The sequence below is a fragment of the Telopea speciosissima genome, chromosome 11, assembly GCF_018873765.1.
Source record: "Telopea speciosissima isolate NSW1024214 ecotype Mountain lineage chromosome 11, Tspe_v1, whole genome shotgun sequence".
NCBI lineage: Eukaryota > Viridiplantae > Streptophyta > Magnoliopsida > Proteales > Proteaceae > Telopea > Telopea speciosissima.
Window position 1 is genome coordinate 48,076,359 of NC_057926.1, and position 18,649 is coordinate 48,095,007.

Below are 18,649 nucleotides of genomic sequence, written 5' to 3' on the forward strand. Positions count from 1 at the left end.
AATCAATTGGGCTTCATTTATTTATTTATGACCCATAATTACTTTTAATCAAATCTCTACACTTTCCTAGACAACAAACCTGTTTGGATTGGTGAACTCCAACATTGATAGTTGGAACTTGGAACACATAACTACAATGCTACTAGTAAATTCAGCACAAAACCTAAGGCTTAACAGTGAGAAAGTGGTAGTGGACTCTCCACTCAAATGTTAGAGATCCAGACCCAACCCCTTAATTAATTAATAGGTTAAAATTGTCAATTTGAGCTGTTTGGGTTAGTGGGTTAGTGTTGGTTCAGGATTGCCGCCTCCACCAACAATTTATTCAGTCTAGAGACACTAGTACAGATTTATTTCTAGCACTTATATGACATGAACTTAAACCTTCTAGTTATTTTTGGGAGAATGTTTTCTATGCCGCAGCGCAGGCTGCGTCTAGGCACATGGACCGGCCACTTAGGGGGGCAGGGTGGTTATTGTGTCCACCCCCATGTGCCTGGGCGCAGCCTGCAATGCGGCACAGGGAACAATGCCCCCTTTTTTTTAATATTTTATTATCTTAGAAAACTAATTTCAAATTCTCTCTTAATTTGTGACCATGGCCAGCCCAGATTCCTCAAACAATAGTTGTAAAATTCTCCCATACAATTTTTTTTCTATAATCTCAAAATTTTTTCATTTCCTATGTGGCATGCATGGGTGTAATAGTTGGACCAAACAAGTCTTGATATGGATTACACATTGAACATAAACCATTATATAATATTAGGGAGAGGGTTCTCCAAAAGGTAGCATGGCCTCTGCACCACACGAGGGCCAATGGGAGTGCGTGCAACGGAATCAACAGGGTGGTCATTACTGCCCTTCATGGGGCGGGGCGGTCCTTTCGCTTCCCTGTGTGAATGTGTCTGGGAGCAGCGGCCACATTGCCTTGCAAAGTTTTTTTCCTGTAATATTATATTAGGCCCACCCCACCCTGACCCAGGCCCATTCCCTACCATGGCAAAGGGAATATACATATTAGGTTATTGTTATTTTATCATTTTTTTTATTAGATTTTATAGAAAATTTTCAAGCATAGTTTTACCCAAACTATCACTTATCTCCCCAGGATAATGGGGATTCCTGTTGTTTTTATCATCTGACAATACGAAATCAATTACCAACAAAAAAAAAAGAATGTGAAATAAACCTAGAATGAATGCATTCCAAGAATGCATACCAAACGCAGCTTAAATTATTTTCTTTATGTAGGAAGCTGAGCTCACTTCATTTGAAAAATAATATGACGTGAACGACACATAAATTACCTATTTTACCCCCCAATCTTAACTTCCCACAACAAATAAAATTTAAAAACTCTATCTAAATTTGTGGTGTTTTGGACTTTGAATTGCCAAAAAAAAAATGTATTAACTTTTCAAGTTCAATGACTCAAACACAGCCCATATGATCTCAGTTACATTCCCCAATTTGCAAACCACCACCCACGCTGTCTAACTTTGAATCACAAAACGTGAGTGTCTATTAAGTTTATTGAAGAAGTCAATTCCTTTGTTTTCGGAACTGGTTTGGACAATAATAGAAATTTGTGTAGGAACCTTAATTTTTCTTTATGATTCTCAACTTCATGAGTAAAAATAGAGGAAAAGATATTGAAAGTTTAGTTACCATGACTCCATGAGATATTAGGTGGAGAAGCTTTCTTAAAATGTGTCATATTGGATTTCACTTATAGGTATAGTGTGGTCTAAATTAAAGCTAATAGAGCAGTGATGGGCTCATGGGCTAAGAATTCCTAACATGACTTAAGATCAGGGCACCAGTTCAGGTCAGACCACACAGTTTCTTTAGGCAAAAGGTTTCTTGCATGGCCGTGCACCATACATAGTCGAGCACAGACCGTGGGATGGGAATAATAGGGGTTAAAATGATCAAACCCTCCTATTCAGCGCATTACAATTCGCCCCTTATACGGCCGTGCATGAAAACCACCCCCTTTCTTTATTTTAGTTCCGGGAAAAAAGATCCCCATGTCGTTCAATGGGATTAAGTTCACGGTATTGGTACTGGTATCGGTCATCAGCATAACTATTACCAATATTGATACATATCAGCCTATATCAGACAATTTTACTCCTCAAATTCCGATATATTTTTTAATTATTTTGCCATCTATTTTTGTGTACCACCGATCTGATACCGATTCCTAAATGCTGTCGTTCGCCTAATTTTTTTCTCAAATTTGTTTTTCAAATCTCTAGTATATATTCGTACATGGAGCTCTGTAAATCCCACCTCCATTGTCCCTTACAATCCTTATTGAAAACCCTTTGCCTTTGTCTCTTGTGTACATCTTGTTAATACCAAAAGTTCATAAAATCTAAAATAAATTTGTTAATAGGGTTGATGTTTTCTGTGCCACAGCATAGCCTGTGCCTAGACACATGGGTTTACCATTCAGGAGGGGGGGCAGGGTGATCATTTTGTCCACCCCATGTGTTTGGACGCAGCTTGCGCCCTCGGCACAGAGAACATTTGGCAAATATTATGCCCTTATAACTGTTTGTGGAGAGGAAAATTCTAAGAGGAATAAAAAAAAGGAAGCAAGAAATACTATTTAAGTATGAGTCATATGGTTGATTTTGCCTGCCAATATGATAAATCTAAGGACAACATATCTATAAAAGATTTTATATTTATCACTTTTGTCTCAAATTAAGCCATCCACAACAAGAAGTAATAAGAAGGTGGTGGTAGGCAAGCCATCAACTTTGAAACTAACCCATGCCTTTTAACTTAATAAATCACTATACAATAGGGGAATGCTAGCCTGGCAATCTTCCCTAACTGATTTTTCATTTAATTTATTAAAATAAATAAAAATCCCACTACTGTGCAGAAGTGGAGCCCACTTTAACAAGTGGATCTTGGGGTTTTGCATTTAGAGGTGTGTGGCTTGGTAGTCCTTTGGTGTCCTAATAATTAATTGAACTAAGCATGGCTAAATCCAATATAAAGTCAAGTATTCGGTCCCAAAGTAAGGGTGTCAAATTGAAATCGAAACTGAAAATAAAAAATGGAATTAGATCGAATAAGTCGAGTCGAATCGAATAAATTTGATTATAATCTGGATCTGAAATGTAGGAGTCAAATTTTCTTCAGTTCCAGTTTCGGCATAAGAATCATTGGTTTGAACTGAAATCGAACTAAATTTGGATATTAATATATTATACAATATATTACTAATATTAGTATTAATATTTTATAATAGTACTATATTATAGTATATGAATAAAGTATAGGAATGAGAACCAAACCGTGTAAGAATCGAAATCAAATCAAACCGAGAAGATTTGATTTGAGTATTGATTTTTCAAACCAAATAGGCTTTTAGTTCGGTTCGATTCCGAAGTATGCCAATGCTCTTTGGAACCAAAATCGAACCAAATACCTTGTTCTAGACCGATTTACACCCTTACCCAAAATGTGTTTCAAAAAAGGAAGACAATATTTTTTTACCCCCCGGAAGAAGGTTTCTGAGCTGCCATAGTATGGTATGCTACCACTGTCTCTATCTATCTCCTCACATGAAATCAACGGACAATATCATTTTATCAAATCTCATTGGTGCGTTTCTCTATGATGTTTGTTCAAAGAACCCTTTCCCCCGTTTTTTCTAGAAAAAGGGCAACTCTAATACTCCTTCAGACCTAATTTTTTTTTATTATTATTATGGACCAATTTTGTAGGTTTTGATGCTTTGATGTAAATGGATAATCGCAAATCCGTATCCAATTCATGTTCGTATCCATTTAGCTAGGAGAATCCATATTCGAAATATCGATATCCGTAAATTATCTGAACCCTTCGAAAGCAATATTATTCGATCTGATTATAAAAATATGATTAAATAATAGTTAATAAATAACATTTATAATACTAACATACTTTTATTACTTCACAATATATTACGTGTAATTAAACAATATAAATTAATGAAAGAAAAAGATTCATGAGGACACCAATGTAATTTCAAATATGACCCTTCAACATTTGCCCTAGTGGGTAGTGACTTCAATCCTTCAATATCAACTTAGTTGAGTTTTTGTCTTCTCCATTTCTCCTCCACTCAACGTAGACAGTTAAGGATGTAAATGGATAGTCGGAAATCTATACCCAATTCGTATTTGTCTAGGGAAATTCGTATTATAAAGAAATCACTATTAAAAAATTATTCGAATCCATTTGGAAGCTATGGGATGCAAATATGGATGGTATGCTATAGGGATGCAACAAGGTTGGGTGGGGCCGGGTTTTTTGAAAGAATAAAGAAAGATTAGGAGGAAAAAGAAGCAGCAAAAAAAAGACATAGTCGGCTGGGTTGGATCAGGAAGAAGAAAGAAGAAAGATGCAAATATGGATGGTATGCTATAAGGATGCAATAAGGTTGGGTGGGGCCGAGTTTTTTGAAATCCCGACCCAACCCAGAGAGAAGAAGAAGATAGAAGAGAAAGAAGAAAGAAGAAAGAATAAAGAAAGACTAGGAGGAAAAAGAAGCAGCAAAAAAAGACATAGTCGGCTGGGTTGGATCAGGAAGAAGAAAGAAAGAATAAGAGGTAGAAGAAGCAAAAAAAGGACAAAGTCGGTTGGGTCAAGTCGGCCCTAGCCAATTTACAGGTCAGGATATTCAGCCCAAGTCTTGTTTGAGCTCAGGGTAGACCCTTATTCTATATTTGATTCGCAATAGATCCATGTAAATCTTTGCTTAGATTGGATTTTAAGATTAGTAAAAAATATATTCGAATATTCGTCAACAGGAGAAAGATGTAACAATAAAATCAAAGTGATGGATGAAGGGATTTCATTTGTGAAGGAAAACTTTCTCCTATTATTTATATTATTTAAAGGTTCCTCTTTCAACCCAAAAAAAAACCTTAAAAACTCCTTATAGAACCTTAAATACCTGCCACGTGGTACACTAATTAGTATTAAAATTTCATTAACGTCTGCAATACTTCACCATTTATCTATCCAATAAAAATATCTACCAAAGGCATGTCTCATGTGGCATTATAAAGCTTTGAAAAATAGTCAAAAAAATTAAGTAAGCCAGCTCTTGTAGACCTTCCACGTAACTCAAAATAGAGGACCATGCATGAAGAAACCCTTTTCTTCTTAAACCTTCTAAAAATAAATTTTCTTAAATTTTATGAATTTGTTTAACACTTCACCATTTTTTTCCATCTAATAAATTTCAACCTAATGCACCTTTCATGTTGCATAATAAATAAATCTGTGAAATGATCAAAATTTTAATTCGAATTTTATATTTTTAAGGTTGCCAATTAAGAAGTGACAAAACCACTGCATGGCCAGCCTTGCAGCCATGCAGTGATTAGTTTGACTAGCTCAACCCTCCACGTAGCTCAAAATAAAGGTTCATGCATGAAGTAACCCTTTTCTTCACTAAGCTTTTTAAATATATTTTCCAACAAATTCTTTTAAAATAATATTTCAATTATTTTCCTTCATAAAAAAAATATTTTCTTTATGAAACTGATTATGTGAGTAATGTACCAATAAATATTAATAAAAGCAAAGTCATGGAAGCAGTTGGCCAGATGGATCCATATATATTTGCCACGTGATATTTTATTATAATAAAAAAATTTATTATATTCTTTTTGAAAAAGAAAAAAAAATATGAAATTAACTTTTTGTATGTTTAAGACAAATTTTCTGTTATTAATTAGTAACCTCTTATACATGAATATGTAACAAATGCTAACAATTAGAAGCAAAAATCAATTAAATTTTTTTTTGAATGATAATTAAGAATCTAAAAACAACCTAAGAGCTAGGGTGAGACGCTTGCCTTCTCAAATTTGATGTAAAAATGAGCATGAAGAGAGGTCTCAAGAGGCATAGTCTAGGCAGGTCCAGATATATATAACAGATCCAGATTATTTGGATTCCATAATTTTGAAGCTTTATTTAATTTAATGGGATTTTCCTTAATATCCAATAATGAGTGCAATAAGTGGTTTGGTTACATAATCAGGTTGACCGTTGTTGTAGAAATGTAGAGATATTATTAGTACCCTCAGAGTACTTAGGATTTTGTCATGTTATAAAATAATATTATAATATTTTATATTATTATGTTATTTTAAATAAGATCTTTCTAAGGCGTCATTATGCCCAGTGAAGTATAACGTTTCATTATTTGTCACTTGGTAGTACATGAGTTAATCTATTTAATAGAGGAGTCCAAAGTAAGGAAAGTTGCTCAAACTTTGATTCAAATTTTTTTTGTTAAATTACCCAAGATTATAAAGTGCAAAATGGTTTTTTTTTTTTTTTTTTTTGTTTTTTGTTTTTTGTTTTTTTAGCTATTTTCCATACTCATAATAAGATGAAATTGTATCAATGAGATACTTGCTTGATCCTCTATCACATGGACTGACCCATATACTATTATGTGTCCAATAATGAAGCATTATACTTCACAAGGCACAGTAACGAGAAAGAAAACCCTACAAATAATATTGTAATATTGTGTATCATTATGTTATTTTAAAATACAATATATTCATTTCGACCAAAAAAAAGTACAATATATTCAGTGGATAGAACTCCTTAAAACTCTCTTTTCTATTACATATTTATAATTCAATTAATCTAATTTCAAATTTTAATAAATAAATATAAAATCAAAGAAAAATATATATCATCTTCCACCTTCCTTCTTTCCCCACTTAATTCTAATTTGAGTTTTTTTTTTTAAATGTTTTGGAGGGGGTAGGTAGAAGGAAGTGAGAACTAGATATTCTATGTACTAATAAAAAAATTTGGAAGTGGATATCATAAAAAGAATATTCTTTTTTGTAATAAAAAACTTATTATAGTTAAAAAAAAATACTTTAGACATAAGGAGATTTATCCACGTGTGTTGTAGCTGTAATGTTGGATATATTAGACATTCTTTAATTAGTTACATGCCAAAGAAAGGGTCTTCTCTTGCAAAAAAGTTTTACATTTTTCTTATGAAAATAAATGGAGTTTTCTATCGCTTTTGCCTTTTCTTTTGACACAGAATTTGTATAGAATAACGGTTTTCATCCTTGTTTGTACACTCTTTCACGGTGTTCTATTATTTTAACTAATTTTAAGAAATTTATGATTTAGCAATTAAAAATGACAAAGATTTTAGTGACTCATTTTTGTCGTATGGTCTCACATATAAAAGGCTCTACCCTTGCTTGTTAATTCAACTGTTCATATTACTCTTTTATCAACAAAAAAAACCTGTTCATATTACTCATAAAAATAATTAATTTTTTTTCAAATAATTTTGGAAGCATTACTTTGGCATATGATGAAGTAGGACTGGATTGAAAATTAACTTATGAGTAATTGATGACAAAGCAAATTAATTTAGCACTAGTGAGAATCCAAGTGAAATGACTTCCATCATTATGAATGCTGAAAAAATACCATTTAAATTATACATATATATATAAAGGAAACATTTCTAGGCCTCTATAAAAGGGTGTATCTAGTGCACAAGGCTCTCTCTAATGCAAGGTCTGGGGAGGGTCATAATATACATAGCCTTAATTATGTTTCACGGAGATACTGTTTCCCTACTCGAACCCTCGACCACTAGATGGTAATGGAGCAACCTTACTGTTACGCCGATGCCTCAATGATAATTTTTAAATTAACCATGTATCTCCATGATCATCAATAATAAGAGGCATGTGATGCATTGAAGGTGTTTAGATGGATAAATATATAAAAAATAGTCCTTCCCACGATCGAGAAAAAGATATATCTTAAGTAAAGGTTGAAAAATACATGAGGTAAAAGAATTTCACTTCAATCATGAGGGTGTGAGGATTCTCAATCACATGGACCCACCTTATCTATTCATATATACCAGTACACCATGACGCAATGAAACATTTTAACATGAGTTGGTGACGATTACAAAAAATTCACCGGCTATTGTTATATTTAATTTTTCCATCTTCATGAACGTTTATAACAAGCGGGCCTATTTGTACGTTTAGTTGTCCCACCCCATAATTGATTTATTTTTCAACAACAAAAACAACAAAATTAGTCTTATCCCAATTTAATGAGGTCAGCTACATGGATCCAAACGAACAAAGTTGGTAAAATTGAGGACTAGACAAAATAAGGGAATTAAGAGATAGAAATTAAGAGGGAAGGAAAATGAGATGAGAAGTGAAAATTGAAAAATGACAAATGAATGATGTAGAAACAAAAACAAAAACAGAAAAAAAAGAAAAGAAAGATAAAAGTAAAAGGAAAGAGGCACATCCCAATAAGTCGGGAGAATTTTAACTAAGTAGGGTTTGCAATATGGATCCTTACCCTCCAATAGGTTTTATCTGAGGTCATACCTGGTACAAGACCTAGACTATGTATGTCCTTCCTTACAACTTTTCCTATAGTCATTTTAGACATATCCCTCGCTCTTTTAACTCCTTCAATCATAATCAAATAATTGATTTTTCTTCCCACAATTAATTCTTAGCTTGTCCATGTATTACCAACTTCCCCGTCTAGGAAAACCAAACTATGTTGTGTGCTTATAGCAATGGATCATATACTGACCTTTGTCTTCTATTGGTGCCAATTCTTTCTACTTTTCGAGGTATAATGATAAATCTAAAGGCTCGACCAGTGTTATATCTGGTGATTCTTCTCGTATCCAATTTAGACCGATATATAACTTATTATTTATTAGTGAAAAATAAAAAAGAAGAAAGACCTAATTAGCTAATAAGGAATAGTCGAAAGTCAATCCCTACCCTCTCCTCTCCTATTTCTTTTGAATCTCCTCTGGGGTTGCTAGTACGAGATTCCCCACACTCCTAAGTGTAATAGCCGTGTCAAGTACTGCAATTTTTACTGAATGGTTTGCCTCTTCGGATCTTTTAACTAAACTACAATAATCCCCAATATTGATATGTGCTTTTGCCTCGCGCATTTTCGATTGACTAATATATTGTTTATAATGGATTCTACTTTTCTTTTCGCATAAAAAATCTTTTTAGTGGCTAAAACCTACTTCGTTCTAGGGTCATGTACTTGAATTGCTCATGAAAAAACCTTGCTTGACTTATTTGATTCCCTTGTTTGCTCAGCCATTAGGTGCAAATGATCTTAATTAGATTCTTTCAATTGTACATGTTATTAAGTTGATCTACATGTGGTCTATTCTTATTTTGCTGCATCTTCTAAACCTTCCTTGACACAAAATGGGTCATGTCCCTAGTTGAATACCTTGCTTTGCCTTCTCAGCCTATTTTCATCTGTGATGGTGGTGTCGATTCTAGCTCTTATCATAGTGCATGGGTTTCTATAGTGTTATGTAATGTAATTTTCGGCTCTCTTCCGTGAGTTTTGATATTTCAAGATCTTTGTTGACATCAAAGGCTAGAAGTATCTTGCAAGGTTTGCGCCACGTAAGGGCACAAGGGTATATATAAAAAGGTAGATGTGTGGATTGATAGTCCACAATTGTGTAGATAGTGCAAGGGATCCAAATCCTCTACTGTCGAACTGCCCGAGAGGACCGTGCTGCCCAGACACGATGCTGCATGTAATGATCGTCTTACCCCCACTCAAGTAAGATGTTTGAACAAGAGTAAAACAGACATTGCATGCAACACCGTGTCTGAACAGCACGGTCTTGCCAGACAGCTGAGCAATAGAGGATCCAAATTGATAATGCAAGGGCATCATGCTGAATTATTAAGGGGTCTGTAGAGAGGCGGGCGGCTGCGACTGTTAGGGAGGCTAAGCTAAAGTGTGTAGTGAAAGACAATGTACATACTTTTTATTTTTAAAGTTTTTATTTTCTTTCTCATAAAAAGTGTTTAGTTTCTGTTTGACAAATGGTTTCGTACATGATCGTGTATGGTGTACGATCATGTCTATAACCATTGGATGGGAATGAGAAACCGTATTCGATCATGTTCATTCAACGGTTGAAAGTACAACCGTGCACATGCACGGCTGTGTATGAAAACTCTCCCCTTTTTGTTTTCTTTATTTTCATTAAAAAAAAAGTCAAACATTATAATCTTGTATTTGAAAATTGAAATAGCACCTCAAGAATTAGGATCCAACGGTCAAAAATTGAGGTTGGTTAAGAATGGTTTCATCTAAACCTTCCATTGGCAAAGTAAAGGAGAGAGTTTTATATTCAGATACATTGGATTATCCTGACCACCCAAGTCACCAACCTCCGTGTATCTTATGAAAGCCCAGAAATACAAAACGCCAAAAAGTAATTAAAAATTAAAACTAACCTTTTTCTTGAGTAAGATGAAACTAAAGCTTATCGAATGGTTAATATTAAGAGATTGCCAGCTGTACTACGCTGTTCAAATCTGACTTTAAAGTGGGACCTAAAATTAAATACATTGATTGGGTCCCATAGAAAAGATCCTACGAAGATACGCACAAGTCACAAGCTGATACAGTGCAGTGAGTCCGACTCTAAAGTTTGTTTTCATGCAAGCATTCGATTTTGTATATATTGATGTTAAAAAGGAATATTGACTCCTTTTTTTTCTTTCCTTAAAAAAGGGAAAATCTTGTTGTCACCGGGCAATGATAAATGCATCGCAACAATGATTTTTATTCTATTACTTACGTGGAAATGTGACGTGGCATATCATCTCATGCATGATCATTCACCTTCTTATGGTCCAATACATTATTATGTATTCTTAAATTTGTTTAATCGTTCGTTTTGTCATGTGGTTAACTTTGATTGAGCTAAGATTTGATGCTTAGTTACATGGATTGGGGGTCTTCTGTTTGCGTGCGGCTGCCCCAATTGCCCTACTGTGCAGACACAGTAAGGTGCAAAATGATCGCTTTACCCTTGCCTGAGTGCCTTGTCCAAGTGAGGATAAAACGGTTATTTCACGCCTTGCTATGTCTGCTTAGTAGGGCAGTTGGGGCAACCACATAGTAGAAAATCAAGATCCTAGTTACATTTGGACTCGCAATAATCTTTTACTTGTTAGTGGCCCAGGTGATAGATAACCTAGGTTTAAGATCTCTTAAGTCTGTGTTTAAGTTCAAAATATTTAGGTTGTGTTTGGTATGCATTCTTAACTATGAATTAGAACATTTTTTGGATACATATTTAGCTAAAATGCAATGTTGATTTTAGATTGTTCAGACATTTCATCTAACACTTCATGGGTGTTAACAAGTTTTCACTAGAAATAAGACTACAGAAACGCTTATTTCTCAGTTTTCATCCAAAAGAGAATGTCGCAAGTCCTAATCTACATAAATCAACACCTTCCATTCTAGTGTGGGGAAAGATGTCCTTGGCATGGACTTCTATATAAAGCTAAGCCTCAATTGATTCAACATTGGTCGGATTTCCTATATTCAACAAATCCAATACCCAAAAATGGTTTGGATTGAGGATTACTGCAATTGGTTTATGGCTTATTCTCTAGGGACGAAGTAGTGAGAGGTTCGAAGAGGATACCAAACAACATTTCCATCATTTCAAATATGTTCTAAACCCATAATGCAGTCTAATTAAGCATACCAAACATAGCCGAAAGTGAAAGTGTGTCTTGAAAATAAACTAAAACCCTATAGAGGTTTGTGAACCTTAAGACTATGTGTTGAACCTTCCTGATATAGAGGAAAACGTTCTCTTTTCTTTTAAGAAAAAAAAAAAAAAAAAAACTCTTGGCGTCACAATGTTATGCCACACATGGTCCTATTGCACGGTATTGGACTGGGTATTGACACACATCGGCATGAATTGACCTATATCGAACAGTTTTGCCTCTAATATTCTTTAAAATTTGAAAGATATTTTAATAAATTTACCCTTGGTCCATATTGTATGACCAAAGGGTTTTCTTTTCTATCACTATGCCTATCACTATGCCTAGTGAAATATAATACTTCACTATTTACCACATGACAGTACATGGGTTAGTCCATGTGATATAGGACTCACATAAATCTTCATGGCCAAATTTTAGTTCAAAGTAAACAATAAAAGTAATTCAAAGATTTAGTAAAATTACCCAAATATCATTAAATGACGATGAATATAAAATAACCCATTTGCATCTTTTGTAATTTTTTTTTCGGTAAACCATCTTTTGTAGTTTTAGCTACATCTTCTGCTCATTCTAATTGGAATTGTACTGATGAGATGCTTGCATGGTTCTCTAACATATGGACTAGCCCAATTACTCTGATATGACAAATAGTGAAGCATTATACTTCACTAAGTTAAGTATAGTGACGACTAAAAGAACTCCATTATAGAATCTAACGTTTTATTTTTTGAAATTCTTAAAAACTTTGGACTCACCTATTTATCACTCTTTTATACTTTGTTTTGAACTTATTGATGTGATCAAAAGCATGTGGGATTGTCTCTTGATGATTCTAGTGGCATCCAGTCATGTCTGTCACATGACAAATAGTTGGGCACTTTTTTAACTTTATTGTAATGGTTTACAATTTTATAGACATCTTTTAGATGAACTCTATTTGGTGGGCTAACCAACCTGAACCAGCTCCATCAAACAAGACAAACACCTGGTCTGGTTTTGAAATAGTGGTCAAACATGTGAACCAATTATAATCATCTTTGTTGGGGGTACGATATCTTGTATTTCATTGCTTGGATTAGTGGATTGATTTTAAAGAACCGTTAAGAGTTATATGGGAATTTTGATAAATTTCTTATATTGAATTTCACTATAAATTTGTAGCGAGGGTTCCTTCTCTGTAATCCAATCTGAAAGAAGTGTAAAACTGAGTGTCTGTAACCCTATTCTCCATTGATAGTGAAATATATTTCATCTCATTGTGGACATAAGCAATTTATCGAAATACGTAAATCCTTGTATGTACTAAACTTCGGTTTTTTTTTTAAACATACTTTGTGTGTCTCAACAAATCAAGGTTTATTAACAAAAAAATTCAAATCAAGAAATGTCTATAATATAGGATCTCAACCGTCCATTTTTCTTAAAAAAGATCAAAAGCGGTGAAACATTAAATTTCCAAATCCCAAGGTAGCCCACATGGTATGCATCAAACTTTGTATGGTAAAAAACAGATCTTGATGGAAGTAAACCATGGATCCTTCGAGAAACCCTTATTTTGTTCTTTCACAATGGGAATGATAAGACAGTTCACAGTCTACAGGATGATGTATCTCTCTGCATACAAATCGTCAGATCAAAATCTTCTATCTCCAAATAAATGCTATTATTATCATCCAAGGCTCCTTAAAACACATGGTTAGAATCTCCCATGTACCACTCTACATTCACAAAGATTCCAAAATACTGGTTCTCAGAAGTGATCCATAGCTTCATCTATGGACCATCATGGATTTATTTATTATATCATGAGAAGTTCCTAAATCATCTTGACATCATAGCCATTAAAATTAAAACATCTAAGGATATTTATGTGAGGACCCCACCTAAATTCTCTAACCGCCAACATGCTCAACGCCACAATCATTAACCCTTCGCTTAGAAACCACATACATTGGCACAAACAACCAATCCTAGCCACATCTCACACGAACGAAAATATTTTATCACACACACAACACACACACACACACCTGTCTCACTTTCTCTCTCTCACTTTTTCCTTCAATTTCCAATCCAGCTGGAAAACGCAATATCTCTCTATTCCCGAGAGAAAAGATCCGCCTCACATTTCCATCATTTTCCGCTCTAAATTTTCCCAAACATTAAATAATAGGTTCTTACCAACATTTTTCGCTAAAACCTTCCAAACATAAGGGACACTTGGCAAGCTTTGCAAAATTGCAGCTTAAAAGGGCAAAAGAAAACCCTAGAAACATGTGGCTCTCGATTTTCAGATAATTTAAAAATCCTCTCTCTCTTACATTTTCTTACCTAAGATAAGTGGTCCAGAAGCATCCATATCCCTTCTAAGCTCCTCAAATCTCATTGGCTTAACCATTTCCTTCTATACTCTTCGCTAAAATACGCGTGGCGTTTTGGTTAAGAGTGATGCTGAGGTGGCGAAAAGTGCAAGGAAAAGTCCACCTGCTGTCCTCATCTTTTATCACTTTTGATCCATATACCTAGTGGCTCATAATTTTTTTAATTTTTCCTTCTTTTTTTTTCTCTCTCTCCAGAGAGGCATTTTAGAGGCTATAGATATTTTAAGCCTTTATCCTCGTCATTAATTTAATATTTCGATTTTACCCTTACTTTTTTCATTATTTTTATTGAAAAGATAGGGAGAGTCAGGAAACAAGACAAGATGAGGACACGTGTTGGAGGCCTTGTGTAATCTGAGCCACAAGATTTTTAGGCTTTCTCGAATTTTCGATGGATTCTTAAAAAATAATTAAAATAAACTGTCTGATGTGGCAATTTCCGCTTTCTTCTTTAGATTTACATAAGAGCTTCTCTGTTCCTCGTCTCTGATTCTTACCTTTCTCTTCTCTCTCTCTCTCGTTTTTCTGATATCTTTGGAATTCTTGTACTTTTCTGGCTCTCTCTGCTTCTTTCTGTCTCTCTCTTACACTTTACCTCTGTTTTCTCTGTTCTCTGCTGAATCGGAGCTTTGATTCTAGTTTCCCGGCGACATTTGCAGAGACGGAGGAAAGACGGTTCGTTGCAAGACCATTCATTTGCTTCTTCTAGTGATTCTCTTTCAAACAAACTTAATTTCATCTCTGCTGTATCTTTTGATCTCTTTTTACGGGATTCCGTCTTGAGAGCTGTCTCTTCGCTTTACTGTTGTTGTATCTTGTAGCCGTAAAGTGAAAGATCACTTTTTGTTGTTCAAACTTTTTTTTTCCTTCAATTCTCTGTTGAAGAAAGAAGGTTCTGGTTTGAAAATTTTTTCTTCCAAAAAAGGAACAAGAATTTGCTTGTGGTTGGATTGATTCCTGAAGTGGAACGAAAGGTGTCTGGGCGATCTCGACTATTGACGGATCATTTATTTTTAGGGTTCCTGGGGAGATTTTCTGTGAAGAAGTTGGATTAGAAGAAAGAAGATAGTTGATTCTTTCATTTGCCTCGGTGCTATTTTTTTCAGATCAAGATTCACTCAGGAAGGATGATCCTTGGCTCTGTTCTCCCTGAGAAGATGAATTGGATAATGGGAAACGGGTTATTCTGCTATGGATCTTTGGTGAACCTGTTCTTGTAGGTGAATAAGTTCGATTCGAGTTCCTCTGCCAAACTCCGAAGTTGTAGAGAAATTGGGGTTGTAGGGACGGGAGGGTCTCAATGTCAGTGTGAAAAGAAATTTAATTTATGTATTTTTTGGAGGCTCTCAGCTTGCTTTGCGCCTCCAATTTTGCCGCCTAGAAGCCATTGAAGAAGGTTATAGAAGTTGAAGTCTCAGAGATCTTTCGGGGCTCCTGTTTAAGCGCACTAGATCTGTGTCTGTGGAGCGAAAAGGAAGTTTTTGAGTACTCAAGTAGCTAAAGAGCTCTTTAACTATGGCCGTCCAGGTATGCAATCAATCATAAGACACTTTGCCCCTCCATTTTTTTTATTATAACTTGGGCTTGCTTCCATGAATTTACATTCTGAATATGTTAGCATATATTCAATCGTAATCCGTTTCTGCCAACGGTTAAATTAATTTTGAAGTGTTACTTCTGCTTCGTGAACAATTGCTACTCTCTGAGGTTGCATTAGATAGATATGGAAATGGGCGTAATCTGATATTTTTTCACTATTTCTTCCTATCGAACTTCTATAGAAGTTGATTGTTCTGTATGCTGATTTTCATTAGAAAAAGTAAGTTGACCTAGTTACAGGCAGAAAGCATTGACTGAGGGTATTTATCTCTGAAGAGGTATTTACCAGTTTAATTGCCTTTGCGGCAGCTGTGGTTAAATTTAGTGGTTGTTTTGAAGTTTTTGGCTCTCTGCTTTAAGTTAAATGGAATACTTTGTAATTCATGGTGACCTGCCACCTCTTTTCTCATTAATGTTCTTGTACTGATTTTAGGATGGTAATGGAGAAACATGTACACGTGCTGGTAACATCAGTGGCAATCCTGTTTGCGTGGATGTTGGCACTCAATTTGGAACTGGAGTCCAACTAAAGGAGATGTATCCCTCTGCAGATGAATTTGCACCCAAGGTATCATTCTTTCTGTAGATTGGAACCCTCTGCTCCTATTGCAATAGTAACCCGATTGAAACTTTTAATGCTCTTCTCCTTTCTCCTCATTGCTCTCTGCTCTGTTTCTATAGGCGAGAAAACCTTACACAATCACAAAACAACGAGAAAGATGGACAGAGGAAGAACATAAGAAGTTCCTGGAAGCTTTAAAGTTGTATGGTCGTGCTTGGCGTCGGATAGAAGGTTAGCTTGAGTGGAAGTTACAAATTCCTGAAAGACCTTTCAACTTCTCTTCTTTTTTAGTCCATATGTTGAGATTTCTCTGTTTTTATCTTCTTGTTTTAGTCTGTATGTTGAGATTACTCTGTTTTTATACAGAACATGTGGGTACGAAGACTGCTGTTCAGATTCGAAGCCATGCTCAGAAGTTTTTCTCCAAGGTTCTAACCCCAGTACCTATTTTCTCCCATATTATGTACATGAGATGGTTAATGTAAGTTTATTAATTCAGAACCCCAAGGCGTTTAAACGTTCTTCTGAGGGTTTTTTTGCTTGACAAGTTGATGCATGTTGCTCATTTTTCTGCTTCTTCTTGGTTCAGGTGGTACGGGAGTCAAGTGGCAATAATGCAGTCTCTGTGAAACCAATTGAGATTCCTCCTCCCCGGCCAAAACGGAAACCCATGCATCCTTATCCTCGTAAACTAGTTGCTTCAGTCAAGAAGGGGAACTCAGTCCCAGAGCAACAAGAAAGGTCTCCATCACCAAATTTATCAGTTACAGAACGAGTAAATCAATCTCCGATGTCAGTTTTATCTGCAGTTGGCTCAGATACGACAGGGTCATCGTCATCAAATTCACCGGATGGTTGTGCTTCATCAGTTTCATCAGCTGCTGGCTCTAACACTATCAATTATTTATTCACTGATCAATGGAATGGACACATGCCGTCCACTTCATTGGCGGAAGATGAAAATGGATCTCCTTCATCTGTCCTGGCGAATGCTGCTCCAATTCCACACGACCAATCTTCCATGGTACTAACTAAGACATTGTTCTTTAGTTATGTATTGTTTCAACTATCTTTAAAAAATTTGAATCCTGATTAGGTTACTACTGTGTTTCTTTCCCTATCAGGACCTTAAGAAAGTTGATTTGGGATCAAAAGAAAGTACTAAAGAAGATACAACCTCAGAGGCACCCACGGTGTGTCTTAAGCTGTTTGGAAGGACAGTATTAGTTTCGGACTCCCGCGGGCCATGTTCTTCCAATGTTGAAACTCGCAAATCATTGCCATCTGAAAACTGTCAGGAGAATCTTGACAGCAATGAGGGAAAGCCCTTGCAGACTTCACAGTTGAATGCAATGCAGACAGAACTGTCCTTGGAGGAGGAGAACAAAAACCCTTGGACTCCTTGGGCCTCTGGAACTCTGCCATTGTTCTACCCAGTAGACGCCGCCCCTGCTGCTGCTGTACTACCTTGTTGGGCATTGTATGGAGGTGTACCATTCCCTTTTCTTCCTCCACAGAATCCAAACTCAACTCATACACCTCCAGATTCCTGTGTAGAGGGAATCTCAGAAGACAAAGATATTCACAAAGAAGGATCTTGGACTGGTTCAAACACTGCATCTGTGAATGATGTCGGCTTAGGGGACAGGAATGGGGATGTTGTTGATTCTCAAAGTAGAGAACTTGATTGTGACAAGGAGGAGAAAGAGCCAGGCTTGTTTTTCCGATTGAGACCGAGTGAAACATCAGCCTTCTCCCAGCCAAAAGCTAGCCCCTCTAAGTGCACAAAAGGGTTTGTGCCATATAAAAGATGTATAGCAGAAAGAGATCCCTGCTCGGCAGTGACAATTGGGGAAGAAAGGGAGGGACAAAAAATCCGGCTATGTTTGTAGCCATCCAGTTGGGTGATCTTCCCGTGCCCCATATCTTCCATTGTTTTGCAGAAATGTTTGGTTTTTTAACAGTTTGGGAGCTGATTCGGGCATCGGTGTTAATATGGACCAAGATGGTTTCAGTGGTTTGATAAAGTGAAGAAATGAGATGGATGGGAGGTTGCCAAGGAACCTTCTCTGCATCCTTGTAAAATCGCAGTTCTTTTATTTTTGTTCCCTTTAACTGTTTTAGAAGTATAACTTCCCTTCCATAGGGTCCTTTGCTCTAGATGTATAATCTTTTCCCTTTTATTTCCTTGCAACAGTAATCCTCAAATGTTTAGATTCTCTTTTAATTTTTTTGGTTGGGTTTAATTCAAATGCCTAGATACTTGATTTAATATAAATTTTTTTGTCCTAGTTCTTCAACTTCCATTCTTGGTTTGGAAACAAATTGTTCATTCATTTAGGTAGGAAATTTTTTTTGCAGAGAGATAGAAAATGGCAATTGTCAAACAGTATTCAGGATTTCGGGTGTAGAATCTATAGACTATAGAGGCACCCATGTGAGTTCAGTTAGGGAGC

The 18,649-nt window shown here is 35.6% G+C and overlaps 1 protein-coding gene across 1 annotated transcript; it reads left to right on the forward strand.

Moving 5' to 3' along the window:
* Positions 1–14,594: 14,594 nt before the first annotated feature.
* LOC122646436 (protein REVEILLE 1-like) lies at positions 14,595–18,353 on the forward strand. The gene is made up of 6 exons (XM_043839988.1): positions 14,595–15,559; positions 16,065–16,199; positions 16,313–16,424; positions 16,560–16,621; positions 16,783–17,217; positions 17,318–18,353. The coding sequence occupies exons 1-6, from the start codon at positions 15,548–15,550 to the stop codon at positions 18,083–18,085; spliced, it is 1,524 nt and encodes a 507-aa protein (XP_043695923.1). The 5' UTR covers positions 14,595–15,547; the 3' UTR covers positions 18,086–18,353.
* Positions 18,354–18,649: the final 296 nt, after the last annotated feature.